Source organism: Hylobates moloch, unplaced genomic scaffold (assembly GCF_009828535.3).
Source record: "Hylobates moloch isolate HMO894 unplaced genomic scaffold, HMol_V3 SCAFFOLD_1, whole genome shotgun sequence".
NCBI lineage: Eukaryota > Metazoa > Chordata > Mammalia > Primates > Hylobatidae > Hylobates > Hylobates moloch.
In genome coordinates, this window is record NW_026652276.1 from 125,243,027 (window position 1) to 125,260,694 (window position 17,668).

The 17,668-nt window shown below is 43.9% G+C and overlaps 1 protein-coding gene across 11 annotated transcripts in view; it reads left to right on the forward strand.

The window, feature by feature from the left end:
- Nucleotides 1-17,668, forward strand: part of URGCP (upregulator of cell proliferation) — a 52,385-nt gene that overhangs the window by 21,206 nt on the left and 13,511 nt on the right. For 7 of the 11 annotated variants that reach the window (XM_058445352.1, XM_058445348.1, XM_058445375.1 and 4 more), the window contains 2 exons: nucleotides 16,882-16,908; nucleotides 17,213-17,283. In XM_058445352.1, coding sequence (XP_058301335.1) covers nucleotides 16,882-16,908; nucleotides 17,213-17,283 — 98 coding nt within the window. Of the gene's footprint in view, nucleotides 1-7,439; nucleotides 13,591-16,881; nucleotides 16,909-17,212; nucleotides 17,284-17,668 lie in introns of those variants that run through there. The other 4 variants (XM_032758229.2, XM_032758225.2, XM_032758223.2 and 1 more) reach the window with 3 other exon arrangements.

The following is a 17,668-nucleotide window of genomic DNA, read 5'->3' on the forward strand; positions in this document are numbered from 1 at the left end:
TCAAGGTCATCGCTTTAGTTGTTAAAATTCTTCTTTGACTGTTACTCATCATTCAGAGGGTCTTGGATCTAGTGGCTGTGATAGCCATTCAGAACAGTTCCCAAAGAGCTCTTTACAGGCTTTACAGGTGTGTGTTCGGTGGTGGGGGTGGGGAGGGGACGGTGCTAAGGGGCCGGGATCATGGATTTCGTGCCTCCTCCAGATGAGGTCTGAGCCATGCCCTGGGGTGATTTGGCTCAGTACAGTGGGCCTGAATGAAGCAAGCTGAATTTGAACCCCGCCAGCTATCTTTCTAGGCTTTGGGGCAGTGGTCACTTCCGGGACCAGGCCTTTTCATTGCCAGCTGACTACCCAGCACTTTGAGCTCGTAAATAGAGTAAGCAGGGAACCATCCCTGGGAAGGCCAGGCTGATTGACCTAGGGGTTCAAGGTCCTGCAGCATTCCTTTCCCACTTGTCAGGAAAGGGTGGGGCAGAGCCTCCTGGAGGCAATGTTGAGGGTGGCTGAACCTGTGTGGGGCTGCCCTGAACGAAGCTTTAAAAAAAAAAATGGTGCATTTGGTGCCCAAGTACACTACTTTGTAGAGACGGGTCAGAGGTGGACTTAATGCTTTACTGGTGTTTCTATGAGCCAATAGGGCTTAAACTGTGTCCCTGTAGTTGGTGACATTTGATATTTGCGGTTCTGATTATTTGTGTGACCCCCATGAGTCTGCAGTTTGTAATCTATAATTTTCTGAGGGGTATCCATTGCAAAAAGATTTTCATTTCCAACTACCCTAGATACAGCTCCTCAAGTTTCTTTAACCTGGATTGCCTGTGTGAAGTCTATATTTTTCAGATTGTTACTGATGGATAATTTGAAAAACAATAAATAAAGATCAAGTGTAATTGGCTTTACATAGGCCACCGATCTTAAAATCTTAAAAAGATTTTAAATAGTCACTTATTCTTATCAGAGAGACAGCTTTACAGAAACAACTAGCATCCCTCCTCCCTCCCATCTGAGTTTGGGGCGTACCCTGACAGATGTTTTCCTTTGCATTTACATACTAAGTTTGTTCCTTGCTCTGTTTTTACGTAAATGCTATCATACTGTTCTGCAGCTTGCTTTATTTGCCCAACAATATGCCTTGAAATTCTTTCCATGCCAGAACAAGGAACAGATCCACATACATTTGTTTTTTGTTTTTGATTTACCTACATTTTCTCTTTTTTTTTTTTTTTTTTAAATAACGATGGGGCTCTCATTATGTTGCCTATGTTGATCTTGAACTCCTGGGATCAAGCCATCCTCCTGTCTCGGCCTCCCAAATTGCTGGAATTATAAGCACATTACACAGTGCCCAGTCTGCCTACATTTTGACAGACATATAATATTCCATGGCATGATTACATTATTCAGTTAAGGATGTTCCCGGTTTTCTCTAAGATAATGCTGCCCATCTGTGTCTCACTCTGGACATATAGAGTACATGCAAAGACTTGGACTGCTTGAGCAGAGAGCCTGCTTTTGTTTTTTGTTCTTCCTGCCTGTTGTAACTTGATGTGCCAAATGATCCTCTTAAATGACTGTACCACCTTCCCTGCCACCACTGGATTTTAAGGATTCTCTGTACCTCCCAACACATGATGACATCATACATGAAAAGTTTTGCCTGTCTGATGGAATAATTGAGTCAAGAAATAGGAGGCTACTGGCATCTTTGCTTACCCTGTCTTTAAAAATAGAAACTTCATCCCTGACCTCTGTATTCCCTTAGAAAGATTCAGTTCTTTTCTTTGATCCAGTGGATAACAGCAAGTGAGTAACAGTTGATCTCCATAAGTAAACTCTCACTCCTCAGCGCTTTGTTTCAGAAAATATGGTCCCTGTCTGGCCAGGAGAAATGGAGTAAGACCTGCTCTAGAAGGGAGGACCTCGGACACAGAATGGGTGGAAGGACCTGTGGGTTCTGAGTGGGGCTGTGGAGAATGCTTGACTGTATAGAGGTGGGACTCATGGTAGTGGATGAGGTGACTGAGTGATCAAAACCCAGGAATGTGTGGCTAATTGGGGTAGAGGAGAAGCCATCACTGGACGACAAACCCAAGGCCAGTTGTTCCTCTGTGGACCGAGTCCTTGCCTGAGGAAGGAGGGCACACACACCTTGGCACCTGCCCCTCTTCTTCCCCCCTCCTCCTCCCTCTCCACCATCTTCTCCTCCCCCTTCCCTTCCCCTCCTCCTCCCTCCCCTCCTCCCTTCTCTCGTCCTTCTCCGTTCCTCCCCTCCACTCCTCTTCTTTCCTCTCGCCTACTCCTCTCGCCTCCCCTGTGACCTCCTCAGTTCCTTTCCCCAGCCCACTGTTCCTTTAAACATTCAGCTGGAGACCTCATCCACCCTCCTGGCTGCTCCTCTCAGGAACGTCTCGGCTCCTGGGAATTCTCAAGGACTCATCTACCTTGGAAGCTGAAAGCACCCCCGTTAACATCCATTGGCTGTCAAAAGTACCTGACTTGACTTTTAACCTTTTGTCTTTGCTGTCCAGGAAGATTCTCTCCCACCACTGTCATTTTGTGGGAAGGGAAAGGCTCAGCTTTCCCATTGGAGGCCCGGCCTGGTCTGAATGGGCCAGGCCACAGCCCCAGAGCTCACAGGCCTTCTACACTGGGTGAAAGATGGGTCCTCTGACCACACTGGGGGAAGGGGAAAGGGGGCCCCGTAAACCACGCTGAGAAGGAAGCATTAAGAACTCAAACAAGATGTATCTTTGCTCTTGGGAGAAGTCCAGCAGGACCCTTATCTTGCTCAGTAGCTGCTGTGACTTCTGCAGAAGGGACTTAGCTTTGCCAGCAGGACTGAGACTTTGTATTGGCTCTCTGCTCACGGATGTGGGATTGCCCAAAAAGCCAGCAGCCACCCAGAGTGTTCCCTATGCTGGACATACGGGAGAACTAGCAGGGATAGAAAAGGCCAGAAGTGTCCCTGGTTCTTTAGGACAGCTCTCCAAACTTCACTCACCCGCCCATGGGTGGTAGAGTGCACCAGGACTTCATGGGATGCAACAGCCATGCCGTTGACCTCTCCATGGGGATGGACTGAAGAGCCCACCCCAGCTCAGGGGAGGGCCTCTCATCCAGAACCACAAGTGGCAGGGACTTTCCAGTCCTAGGGAATGTTCTTTTAAATTTAGATCCTGCCCACCCCCAACGAGTGTGCTGTCAGGCCCTATTCTAAATGCTGTTGCGTATTTTAAGTTATTTAATCTTCACGGCAACCTATTCAGTAGGTACTGTTATTTCTATTATAGAGAGGAGGGCTCCTAGGCCTGGCTAAGTAGTTTAAGATAAAATGCAAAATGACCCAATTCAGGATGATTATCATTGGTTTAAATTTGGTTGCTGAGGCACAAACAGTGTTGGATTCTGTAGTTTTTCTTGTGATTACAGAGCACATGCAGTATCTTCCAGAACCCTTTGATAAAGCTGAAGGAAGGATGGGCTCACATGGCCCACATGAGTAAGAAGCTGTGTTGACAGAGTGGACAATACCTTTAATTATAGCTTAACAAAAAATGCCTGAAAATGGCATAACTTAGAAGGATCTCTTCCTTTAAAGGATTCAATGCCGGGTGCAGTGGCTTACGCCTGTAATCCCAGCACTTTGGAAGGCTAAGGCAGAAGATGGCTTGAGCCCAGGAGTTTGAGGCAGCAGTGAGCCATAATCACACCACTGCACTCAAGCCTGGGCAACACAGTGAGACCCTGTCTCCTGTCTTTAAAAAAAAAGAGACAGAGACCTACCTGTATTCTAGGAGCATCCTTCTCACTGTAGGTCAGATGTGGTGGTTCTGTTTTAAATTCACTGAATTGTGACTTTTTTTCTTTTTCTTTTGTTTTTTTTTTTTTTCTTGAGTCAGGATCTCACTGTCGCCCAGACTGGAGTGCTGGAGTGCAGTGGTCGGCTCATTGCAACCTCCGCCTCCTGGGTTCAAGCGATTCTCCTGCCTCAGCCTCCTGAGTAGCTGGGATTGCAGGCGTGCACCACCATGCCTGGCTAATTTTTGTATTTTTAGTAGAGATGGGGTTTCACCATGTTGCCCAGGTTGGTCTCGAACCCCTGACCTCAAGTGATCCGTCTGCCTTGGCCTCCCCAAGGTGCTGGAAATACAGGCATGAGCCACCGTGCCCGGCCGACTTTTTTTTTCCTTTCTTTCTTTTTGAGACAGAGTTTTGCTCAGTCTCCCAGGTTGGAGTGCAATGGCAACAACATGGCTCACTGCAGCCTCAATCTGCTGCGCTCGAGTATTCCTCCTGCCTCGGCCTCCTGAGTAGCTGGGACTACAGGCGCATGCCACCACACCTGGCTATTGTGGATTTTAAGAAATTTTTTTTGTAGAGACGGGGTCTTACTATGTTGCCCAGGTTGTTCTTGAACTCCTGGGCTCCAGCGATCCTCCCATCTCAGCCTCCCGAAGTGCTGAGATTATAGGCGTGAGCCACCACACTTAGCCCATTGTGACTTTTTTAAGTCTCTAATACTTCCTTTTAGGGCATTAAAAACTTAATCTTAGATCCAGTTAGTATTCATTTGGGTGAATAAAGTAGTAGGGACCTACCTTAATTTTTTTTCCAGGTTTTTGTGATTGAATAAGTTCCAGATACTCAAAGCGACCTAGATCAGTGATGAAATTTTTGACTGCATTTGGACCTATTTCTGGGATCTCCTTTTACTGATTTCTCTGTATATTCATGAACAACCTTAAATTATTTTAGACTAATTATTATGTTCTATTATCTGGGAAGTTTTGTCCTTCATTGTTCTTTTTCAGAATTTTCCTGATTGTTATTTCATAAATATTTTTTCACAGAATCAACTGGTTTTGAACCTCAATTTACTTATAGGTTAATTTTGAGAGAATTAACTTTTAAAATTATATTAAAGGCCAGGCATGGTAGTTCATGCTTATAATCCTGGCATTTTGGGGGGGCTGAGGCAGATGGATCACATGATCTCAGGATTTGAGACTGGCCTGGGCAACATAGTGAGATCTCATCTCTTAAAAAAAAAAAAAAAGGCCGGGCGCGGTGGCTCAAGCCTGTAATCCCAGCACTTTGGGAGGCCGAGGCGGGTGGATCACGAGGTCAGGAGATCGAGACCATCCTGGCTAACACGGTGAAACCCCGTCTCTACTAAAAAAAAAAAAATACAAAAAAATTAGCCGGGCGTGTTGGTGGGCGCCTGTGGTCCCAGCTACTTGGGAGGCTGAGGCAGGAGAATGGTGTGAACCCAGGAGGTGGAGGTTGCGGTGAGCCAAGATCGCGCCACCGCACTCCAGCCTGGGGGACAGAGAAAGACTCCGTCTCAAAAAAAAAAAAAAAAAAAAATTAAGCCTTTCTAAGACAGAATATACCTTTAAAAACTTTTTTTATTATATATATAAATATAAATATATTTTTATTATAATAAGGCATATATTATAAATATATATTTATATAATTTTTTATAAATATATATTTTTATATAAATATATGTGTGTATATATATATATATACTTTTTGAGACAGAGTCTTACTGTGTTGCCCAGGCTGGAGTGCAGTGGTATAGTCTCGGCTCACTGTAACCTCCGCCTCCCGGGTTCAAGCGATTCTCCTGCCTCAGCCTCCCAAGTAGCTGGGATTACAGGCATGCGCCACCACACCTGGCTGATTTTCGTACTTTTAGTGGAAACAGCGTTTCACCACGTTGGCCAGGCTAGTCTCGAACTCCTGACTTCAGGTAATCTGCCTGCCTCGGCCTCCCAAGAGCTGGATTACAGGCATGAGCCACCACACCCAGCCTTTTTTTCCTTTCCTCTCTGAAAATCCAGGAATAGATTTCTTTTAAATTAAAATTAATTAATTAATTAATTTATTTATTTATTTATTTTGAGACAGGGTCTTCTTGCTCTGTCACCGAGGCTGCAGTACACTGCAGCCTCAAACTCCTGGGCTCAAGTGATCCACCTTAGCCTCCTGAATAACTGGACTTAAGGCACATGCTACCAGACCCAGTTAATTTTTAAATTTTCTGTAGAGTGGGGTTTCACTGCGTTGCTTAGGCTGGTCTTCAACTTCTGGCTTGGAACTCCTGACCTCAAGTGATACTCTCACCCTGACCTCCCAAAGTCCTGGGATTATTGGCATGAGCCACTGTGCCCAGCCCTTTTCAGTTCTTCAAGTCTTATTCAATATTTTAAAATTCTTCTCAAGTAGGTGTTGCACATTTGTAACATACTATTTTTCTAGTTGCTACTACAAATCGGAGCTCTCTCCTTCCATGTTTCTAACCTATTTGTATAATAGGAAGGCAGTTATTGATTTTAACTTTGTATGTCCCCAGCTTACTGGGTTCTCTCATTGTTTATGATAATTTTCAGGTTGATCTCTTGGGTTTTCCAGGTCTACCTGCACCATCATTTCTTTGCATTATGGAGAAAATGCAAGTTGATTCTGTCTTTGTTGTGAGTACACTGTGGTGTCAGGTGGAGGTTGTAGAGCATGTATCTTTAGGGAAGTTGCCGACAGTGGTCTCTCCTATACACGATGAAGGATTGCCTTTATTAGCTCTCCAAACCCCTTCCAGCTCACACGCCTGCTTAGCATATCCAAGGGTAGGGGTCTTGGGCCAGTCTGTCAGTGCCAATTTGCTCACGATCCCCTCAAGTCTTGCTTTACCCACAGACCTCCCTATCTGACACAGGAGCAACTGATTGAACCTGGAAAACTTGAACTTATTTTGGCTTGTGTCTGTAGACACTTTGTCCAGTCTGTTGCAGTCCTTCACAGATGCTTTTGAGAGTCCAGCCACATGCCATTGCTGCTGGTGCCATTGCCCCGGTCTGAGCCTTTGTTGTTGTTGTTTTCCTGAATATAAGGCTAGCTAATTGAGCGTTTGTTATCTGTTGTCTGTTCTCAGCCTGGCAGCCAGTAACATAGACAGGCCTGCCACCCTGCACCCAGGGCCCTTTCATGGCTACTCCATCCTCTAGAATAAGAACAGCCAGAACCTTTTTTTAAAAAATCTTTTTTATTTTTATTTTTTTTTCTCTTCCTTTTCCTCCCCAAAGCCTTAGTCTTTTGTGGCCTATAAAGTTCAGTCTTCTCTAGCTTCTCCTGCTACCTTCTCCTACTCACTGATCACTCTCTTGCTCAAGCCACTCGGGCCTCCCTGTTGGTCCCTGGGTACGTTAGGGCCTTTGCCCCGGCTATGCCTGCAGCAGTCTTCCCCTGGTAGTCATATAGCTCCTGCCTTCACCTCCTTCCAAACTAGTACTAACACGGCCCTTTCTCCAGCCAACATGCTCTTTCCTCCCCACCACCATTCTCAGCACACCTGACCTAGGCCTGTGCCTTGTTTTCTCTGTAGCACTTAACATCTTCTAGCATGGCCTTTTAAAATATTTATTTATTTATTTATTTATGTATTTATTTATTTATTTATTTATTTATTTTGAGACAGAGTCTCATTCTGTTGCCCAGGTTGGAGTTCAGTGACAGGATCACGGCTCACTGCAGCCTCAGCCTCCCCAGTAGCTGGGGCTACAAGTCCTACACTTCTTAAATATAGGGGATATTGTTGATTACCAGTATCCCCTTGCCTTGTTGAATTGTAAACCAAGAGCAGAACCTTTGTGTCTTCAATAATGTATCCTAAATTCCTAGAAAGGTTCCTAGCAATAAATACGTGGATAAATCCAAGAGAACAATAAATATGTGGATAAATATACAATGAATAATAAATAATAAGTCCACAATAAATATGTAGATAGAACAATAAATATGTGGATAAATCTACAATAAATAATAAATAATAATAAGTCCACAATAAATATGTAGATAAATCCAAGAGAACTTTGCTTAAGATGTATGTAAGTCTCCTTGGATCCTTGTAGCACATCTGAGGTATGTGTGTCAGGGATGATCAGCCTCATTTTATAGATTAGTATATGTGTGTTTGTAGTGTTTTTTGTTTGTTTAGTGTTTGTGCAGTGAGTGTTCCCCTCTCTCTCCAACCTAATGGTAATAATGTAAGGTCTTGGAGGATTAAGGCTGTGTTTTAAAGCCCTATTTTCCATTGTATGGGGAACCTTACACATTACTAACCTTTTTGTCTTCTAGTTCTTTGACACTATAGTATGTAATAAATTGTAGTTAACAATATTCACCCTACAGAATTGCAGAGCACCAGAACTCATTCCTCCTATCTAGCTGTAATTTTGTATCTTTTTTTTTTTTTTTTTTTTTGAGACAGAGTCTCACTCTGTCGCCCAGGCTGGAGTTCCGTGGCGCAATCTTGGCTCACTGCAATCTCCGCCTCCCGAGTCAAGCAGTTCTCCTACCTCAGCCTCCTAAGTAGCTGGGATTACAGGCATGTGCCACCACGCCCAGCTAATTTTTGTATTTTTAGCAGAGACAGGGTTTCACCATGTTGGTCAGGCTGGTCTCAAACTCCTGACCACGTGAGCCACCGCGCCTGGTGTAATTTTGTATCTTAACCAACCTCTCCCTATCCTCCCCTCTCCCATGCATTCCAGTCTCTAATAATCACAATTCTACTCTATATTTCCATTCACTCAATTTTTTTTCTTAGCTCTCACATGTGAATGAGAACATGCAATATCTGTCTTTTTGTTCCTGACTTGAGATTCTCCAGGCTCATCTGTGTTGCCACACAGGATATGATTCCATTCCTTTTATGGCTAAATAGTATTCCTGTACGTGTATACCACATGTTCTTTATCAGTTTGTATGTTGACAGACAGTTACATTGATTCCCTATCTTGGCTATTGTGAATAGTGCTATATTAAACATGGGTGCAGATATTCCTTTGACACACAAATTTCCTTTCTTTTGGACAAATAGTAGTGGGATTGCTGAATCACATGCTAGTTTTATTTTTAGTTTTTGAGAAACCTCCATAAAGGTTTTCCATAAAGGTTGTACTAACTTACATTCCCACAGTGTATAAGAATTTCCTTTACTCCATATCCTTACCAGCATTGGTTTTTGTTTGTTTGTTTGTTTGTTTTTTGAGACAGAGTCTTGCCGTGTCATCCAGGCTGGAGCGCAGTGCCATGATCTCACCTCACTGCAACCTCTGCCTCCTGGGTTCAAGTGATTCTCATGCCTCAGCCTCCTGAGTAGCTGGGACTACAGGTGTGCGCCACCACGCCCAGCTAATTTTTATATTTTTATAGAGACAGGATTTTGCCATGCCGGCAAGGCTGGTCTTGAACTCCTGGACTCAAACAATCCACCCACCTTGGCCTCCGGAAGTACTGAGATTACAGGTGTGAGCCACTGAGCCTGGCCTGGTTTTTTGATAATAGCCACTCTAACTGGGAATATCATATCTCTTTTTTTAAGATTTTGATTTGCATTGCCTTGATGATTAGGGATGTTGAGCATTTTTTCATTTATTTCTTGGCCATATATATGTCTTTTGAGAGATGCCTGTTTGATCCTTTGCCTACTTTTCAGTCGAATTATTATTTTTTGCTACTGAGTTATTTGAGTTCCTTGTATACTCTAGATATCAGTCCTTATTGGATGAATAACATACAAATATTTTCCCCCATTCTACAGGTTGTCTCTTCACTCTGTTGGCTGTTTCCTTTGCTGTGCAGAAGCCTTTTAGTTTGACATAGTCCCTTCGTCTATGTTTTTCTTTGTTTAAATTTGAGACAGAGTCTTTCTCTGTCACCCAGGCTGAAGTGCAGTGGTGTGATCACAGCTTGCTCAGCTTCAACCTCCCAGCCTCAAGCAATTTCCCCACCTCAGCCTCTCAAGTAGCTGGGACCACAGGCGTGAGCCACCATGGTTGGCTGATTTTTCCAATTTTTTGTAGAGATGAAGTCTCCTTCTGTTGCCTAGGCTTGTTCTCAAACTCCTAGCTCAAGCAATCCTCCTGCCTCAGCCTTCCAAAGTGCCATAATTACATTCATGAGCCACCAAGCCCGGCCCCAGAGTTCTCTTTATTGATTTCTAGTTTTATTCCCTTGTGATCTAAGAAGACACTTGATATGATTTTGATTTTTAAAAAATTTTTTGGCCAGGCACAGTGGCTCATGCCTGTAACCACAGCACTTTGGGAGACCAAGACAGGTAGATTGCTTGAGTCCAGGAGTTTGACACCAGCCTGGGCAACATAGCAAAACCCCATCTCTAAAAAAAAATAATAATAAAAAAATAATAATTAGCTGGGCATGGTGGCATGCACCTGTAGTTAGTTCCAGCTACTCGGGAGGCTGAGGTGGGAGGATTGCTTGAGCCCTGGTGGTGGAGGTTACAGTGAGCTCAGATGGTACTACTGCACATCAGCCTGGGCAACAGAACAAGAGTGTCTCAAAAAATTAAATTAAAATTTAAAAAATTTGTTGATTTGTGGCCACTACATGGATTTATCCTGGAGAGTGTTCTGTGTGCTGGTGAGAAGAATATATATTTTGAAGCTTTTGGATGAAATGTTCTGTAAATGCCTGGGTCTATTTGGTCTATAGTGCAGTTAAGTCTGATATTGCTTTGTTGATTTTCTGCCTAGATGATTTGCGGTGCTAAAAATGGGTATTGAATTCTCCAACTATTATTGTATTGGCATTTCTCTCTTTAGCTCTAATATTTGTTTTATGTATCTGGGTGCTACAGTATTAGATGCATATATATTTACAATTGTTATATCCTCTTGCTGAATTGATCCCTTTATCATTATATAATGACCTTCTTTGTCTTTGTTTTTTCATGTAAAGTCTATTTTGTCTAAGTATAGCTACTCCTGCATACTTTTGGTTTCCATTTGCATGGAATATTTTTTTTGCATCCCTTTACTTTCTCTTCTTTTTGTGTGAGATGGAGTCTCACTGTCACCCAGGCTGGAGTGCAGTGGTGCGATCTCAGCTTAGTGCAACCTCTGCCTCCTGTGTTCAAGCAATTCTCCTGCCTCAGCCTCTCAGGTAGCTGGGATTACAGGCATGCGCCACCACGCCCATCTAATTTTTGTATTTTTAGTAGAGATGGGGTTTCACCATGTTGGCCAGGCTGGTCTTGAACTCCTGACCTCAAGTGATCCTCCCACCTTGGTCTCCCAAAGTGCTGGGATTATAGGCATGAGCCACTACACCCAGCCTTTTTGTTCTTTTACTTTCAGTATGTGTCTTTATAGGTGAAGTGAGTTTCTTGTAGACAACATAGAGTTGGGTCTCATTTTAATCCATTTAGTTGGAGCATAATGGTACAGTCACTGCCTACTGTAGCCTGGATGTCCCAGGCTCAAGCAATCCTCCTACCTCAGCCTCCCGAGTAGCTGGGACTACAGGTGCATGCACCATGCCCAGCTAATTTTTTTTATTTTATTTTACTTTAAAAAAATACATATTTTTTTCGAGACAGAATCATGCTCTATCTCCTAGGCTCAAGTGCAACAGTGCAGTCATGGTTCACTGCAGCCTTGAACTTCCAGGGCTCAGGTGATCCTCTCACCTCAGCCTCCTGAGTAGCTAGGACTACAGGTACCTGCCTGCCACCACACCTGACTTTTTTATTATTATTATTTTTGGAGAGATAACATCTTACTATGTTGTCCAGGCCACTCTCAAACTCCTGGAATGAAGGGATCCTCCCACATTGGCCTCCCAAAATGCTGGGATTATAGGTGTGAACCATCATACCTAGCTTTATTTTATTTTTTTGTAGAGATAGGGGTCTCGTTCACTTGCCCAGGCTGGAATGTCCGGTTTTACTTTCCTGTTTTTTCTTGGTGGCAGATACCATTTGTTTGCTTTCAGATATAACATTCTCCCTTAAACACTTCTTGTAGGCCGAGTCTAGTGGTGATGCATTCCCTCAGTTTTTATTTGTCTGGGAAACACTTTATTTCTCCTTTTCTTCTTCAGGGAGTTTTAATTTTTCCTAAACATGTGGTCACTCTCTAGAGGTGGGACACCTCCATCCCATTTTTGGCTCAGATCTTCTCGTGTTTTGAATTGTGTCCCTCTAGAAGGAATGCTGAAGTCCTAACCCCCAGTGCCTGTGATTGTGATCTTTTTTGGAGATAGGGTGTGATTTCTAAAAAATTATATGTGATTAGTTAAAATGAGTTCACAGTGGATTAGGGTGGGTTCACATATAATAAGACTGATACTCGTACAAGAAGTGGAGAAGAGACCCAGAGGGGAGAAAGCCATGTGAATACAGAGGTGGAAGCTGGTGTAGCTGTCAAGCCACACGTACACTGTATTAGTTTCCTGTGGTTCCTGTCAAAGGTACCACAAACTGGTGAGTTAAAAAAAAAAAAATTGGGGCCGTTCGCGGTGGCTCATGCCTGTAATCCCAGTACTTTGGGAGGCCGAGGTGGCAGATCGTGAGGTCAGGAGGCTGAGGCAGGAGAATCACTTGAACCTGGGAGGCAGAGGTTGCAGTGAGCCAAGATTGCGCCACGGCACTCCAGCCTAGGCAACAGAGTGAGACTCCGTCTCAAAAAAAAAAAAAAAAAATTGCCTGGGCGCAGTGGCTCACACCTGTATTCCCCACACTTTGGGAAGCCAAGGCAGGAGGATTGCATCAGCCCAGGAGTTTGAGACCAGCCTGGGCTACATAGCGAAACCCATTCTCTATAAAAAATACAAAAAATAGGCTGGGCATAGTGGCTCATACCTGTAATCCCAGCACTTTGGGAGGCCAAGCAGGCCTGATCATGAGATCAGGAGTTTGAGACCAGCCTGGCCAACATGGTGAAACCTCATCTCTACTAAAAATACAAAAATTAGCTGGGCATGGTGGCACATGCCTGTAATCCCAGCTACTCAGATGGCTGAGGCAGGAGAATTGCTTGAACCCGGGGTCGTAGGTTGCAGTGAGCCGAGATCATGCCACTGCACCGAAGCCTGGGAGACAGAGCAAGACTCTGTCTCGGGGAGAAAAAAATACAAAAAGTAGCCAGGCGTGGTAGTGCATGCTGTAATCCCAGCTACTCGGATGGCTGAGGCATAAGAATCCCAAGTATGAAACTGCGTTGCAAGAAAGCAGTGGGCAAGTCAGCAAGAAGGGAGCTGACTGTGAGGAGACAAAGGCTTGCTGTGGATTTTATGGAATGGTGCTTATGCTGTTTTCTGGAGAGAGCTATGTGCAGTACTGATAACGCCAAGGTTGCAGTGAGCTAATTGGCATTTTTCTATCAGTCGAGGGTCTGATGATAGCTGGTCACAGGAAGATTGTGACTTATTTACGTAGGAGGATTATGTGTCCTGGACCATAAAGAAAGGCAGACTTATTACAGCTTATGTGCTTTCTCTGCTTTCCCTTGGTCCCACCAGCCTGACTCCTTTTCCCTAATTAGGACTCCACATTTAAAAATATATTGTTGATTATAATACAGTGAGTAATTGTACCTGTATTTGTCTAGTGCTCACCTTGTTCAGAATTGTTTTCCTATGCCATCTTGTTTTATGGGTACCACCCAGCAGAGGAACCAGTTTTTAGTGATTGATCTGGAGCAAAACTTGGGTTCTGCCCACGTGGTTTGCCCTATCTATTCTGGGCATGGATGGACTGTCCAGGGAGTGCCATATTCTGAGGTAGGTCAACAGAAAAACAAAGATGTCAGTTCCCCTAGTTGGTAATTTCTTATGTGCTGAACACCTAGGTCTGCTAAATCAGAATCTCCAGGTTTTAGCAGAAAAGCTCCTAAGATAATTCTGCTGGGCAGTTAGAAAAAAGGAAATGAAAAAGGAAAAATGAGAAGACAAGGAAAGTTAACCCTGCACTGTCTTCTGTGGCTAGACGGTCAGCAAGACAGATGGCCTCCAGAATGAGCAATGGGCCATCAGCAGACCTGCCGGAAGTAGGGTTCAGCCACGTGCCATTTATGGCATGGCTTGCCCTGGTGTTGGTCAGGGGCTTGATTCTTTCTGCCAGACAACAAACCAGCCCGTCCACTGGCTAACTTAGTGAGAAGGAGCTGTGGACACCCTGGACCCTGAGGGTGGTGATCAGGTCACCCCTGCCCTGGAGAGATGTCTATGTGGGGTAGTGCCCAGAGGAGGGAAGGTGAGCAACTGCTGCAGGTGGCCCCTAGGCAGTGTCTGACACCGCACCCTAGGGGCTTGAGGACCTTAGCTGTTTCTTGTGTTCTGACTGTTTTCTGAATACCAAGAGAATATTTACCTTTTAAAAATTGCTTCCATGGCTGGGCACAGTGGTTCACGCCTGTAATCCCAGCACCTTGGGAGGCCAAGGCGGGTGGATCACAAGGTCAGGAGATCGAGACCATCCTGGCTAATATGGTGAAACCTCATCTCTACTAAAAAATACAAAAAATTAGCCGGGCGTGGTGGCGGGCGCCTGTAGCCCCAGCTACTCAGGAGGCTGAGGCAGGAGAATGGCGTGAACCCAGGAGGCAGAGCTTGCAGTGAGTTGAGATTACGCCACTGCACTCCAGCCAGGGCAACAGAGCGAGACTCTGTCTCAAAAAAAAAAAGAAAAAATTGCTTCCAGTGACTGGGCGTGGTGGCTCACACCTGTAATCCCAGCACTTTGGGAGGCTGAGGTGGGTGGATCACTTGAGGTCAAGAGTTCAAGACCAGCCTGACCAATATGGTGAAACCCTGTCTCTACTAAAAATACAAAAATTAGCCAGGCGTGGTGGCACATGCCTGTAATCCCAGCTACTTGGGAGGCTGAGGCAGGAGAATTGCATGAACCCAGAAGATGGAGGTTGCAGTGAGCCAAGATCACGCCACTGCACTCCAACCTGGGTGACAAAGCAAGATTCCGTCTCAAAAAAAAAAAAATTGCTTCCAGTAATAAAAGTAGAATGTTTTTCAGCATTGTGAAGGATATGGGGAAAGGGTCATAAGTTAATAGGGAAGTAGGGTGTGTACAGTAAATATGCTAATTAAGGGCCAGGGTGGGCCCCAGAAGAAGATGAAACTAAATAGCCATTGGTCATCAGGGAGTAAATGGGGGCGTGTGAATGCGCTACTCTTCTGTTAACAGAATGGGCTAGAGCAATGGGAGTAGATTAAGAGGAGGAGAGGACAGATTAACATAGGGTATAATTTTCAAACATATGACAGGAAAGAATTTTTATGATACTCTATTGTATTTTATATGTATCTTATTTTTGGAATAAAAAATATAGTGATATTAGTAATTTTCAAAAACCGCATTGCAGAGAGCTCCCTTGCCCCTGAGTAGGGCCGTTGGAAGTGCTGTTCTCTGTCGTCTTGGTCCGACTCCGACTGATGCACAGACAGGAAATTTAGCAAGGCTTAGAAGAGGGCTGGAGCCCGAGTTGACAGATTGGCTGGTGTTATAATTTTTAAAATTACTGGCCACATGGCACAGTGGCTCATTATTTTTTGTGAGATGAGGTTTTGCCATGTTGCCCAGGCTAGTCTTGAACTCCTGGGCTCAAGTGATCCCCTTGCTTTGGCCTCCCAGGTGCTGGAATTACAGGCATGAGTCACGGCGCCCTGCTCTAAAATGATACTATTCTGATTGCAGCATCCCCCTCCACGTTTCATGTTTTGATGTGAGCAAGAGAGCCTTCTCTTTCTGCCCATGTATTTATTATCCATGTAGACTCAGTAATTGCTGGTTTTCGATGGTTTTAAATCAGTTACTGTGTTTATGTTTGTGCTCACATTGTCCTAGATTTGACCAGTGAGTTCCTCAGGCTGGCGCCTGTGCCCATTACATTTTCGAGCATTTCCTTACTTTCTGAAATAAGATGCTCAGGCTCCTCCTGTTCTTTCCTTGCCCCAGCCATCATTCAGGATCTCCAAAGAGTCTGTTTCTTTTAGCGGGGAAGGTATTAAAGGGTGCTAGGCATGCCCATTGCCACAACAGTGTCTTTGCTTCCTGGACCTTTCCATGGACAGTTAGGAAATAGATGCATGTGTACGCTCGTATACACACAGAGATATGTGTGCACACCTACATCTACACACTTACACACATATGCACATAAGCATGCATATAGAAATCACAGTTCACATGAGTGCCTCCAGTTCCATTGCGCCTCTGCAAGTGCTGCTGTAACTCTCCATTCTATGTTTGTATGCCCTTTCTTCAACAGTTAGTTAGCACCCTGGCTCCTGGCAGAATCAATACATTTATTTATTTGCTCACTCTATGATACATCTAAAATAGTTTATTCTTTTTTTTATTTTTATTTTTTGAGACGGAGTTTTGTTCTTGTCACCCAGGCTGGAGTGCAGTGGTGCGATCTCGGCTCACTGCAACTCTGCCTCCTGTGTTCAAGTGATTCTCCTGCCTTAGCCTCCCAAGTAGCTGGGATTACAGGTGCCTGCCACCACACCTGGCTAATTTTTATATTTTTAGTAGAGACAGTGTTTCACCATGTTGGCCAGGCCAGTCTTGAACTCCTGACCTCAAGTAATCCGCCCACCTCAGCCTTCCAAAGTGCTGGAATTGCAGGCGTGAGCCACCACACCAGGCCTAAAATAGTTTATTCTTAATTAGACTACACTTATCATAGCTACTTAAAATAATTCAGGATCACCCTTTCAGGACTGCAGTGTTAACTTCAGATGAACATCCTTCTAGAGTTCTGTATATATACCTATAGATAAACATACACAATTTTATTAAATTGTAATCATACTGTGTATACTTTTCTGTAGCCTGACTTTCCCCCGCCTAATTAATATAACAGCTTTCCCTAATATCTCATCCAGCATCTTTTTGTCCACAAAAGAAATCCATAGCGTATTTTTTAATGGCTGCAGAATTCGACCATAATTCCATTATTGCACTTTGATTTTAAAAGGCATCAGTTTTTCGCTATTATATATAAAGCTGGCATCAACATCTTTGTAACTAAATCTTAATTATTTCCTTAGGATAGAAGTGGAATTACTGGGCAAAGGGTATGTATATTTTTCTGTCTTTCTGAATGACTATATTTGTGCTCTGGCCAGCAGTTTTGGAGAGTGCTGGTTTTCTAGACCAGTGTTTCTCAACTGTGGGTGCATATCAGAATCATTGAGGGCACTTTTAAAAGCAGTGATACCCAGGACCAGCTCCCAGAGATTCTGGTTTCATGGATCTGGGGTGTGACCCAGGGTTTATAGTTTTTAAAAGCTCTCCAAGAGATTTTATATGCGGCCAGTTTGATAGGTGAAAGTGGTATTCCATTATTTTAATTATAATTTTCTTCTGAAATTGTTTCAGGCATTCAGATTTGGGAGAAGTAGCCCCAGAAATAAAAGCATCAGAGAGACGAACAGCTGTGGCCATTGCAGGTAAAGTTGGATGAATTGGATGTGGGCCCACTCTGGAGCTGAAGTACTTCTCCTGTCCTCTTGGAATTCTGGGTTCCAGTGCCTCCCTGGACTTGGGATTGTGCATCTCAAAAATAAATAAGCTTAAGGCTTTTATTTTTCCTTTTACAACAAGATTCCATCTAAGGGTCTTTTAAGCATTCCTCATATATTCAAAATAGTGTTTTTTGTTTGTTTTTTTATGGGCAACACTTTATTCTAGAAAATGGAGTAAGTGTTCCCAGGATTCAGTTAAACAGGTGATTGTGACACAATTTAACAGAAACACATTACCCCAATTTTAGCATAACTGCCATTGTGGGTCATAGTTAAGGTGACTGTATAGTTTATCTTCTAAAGTGGGCAC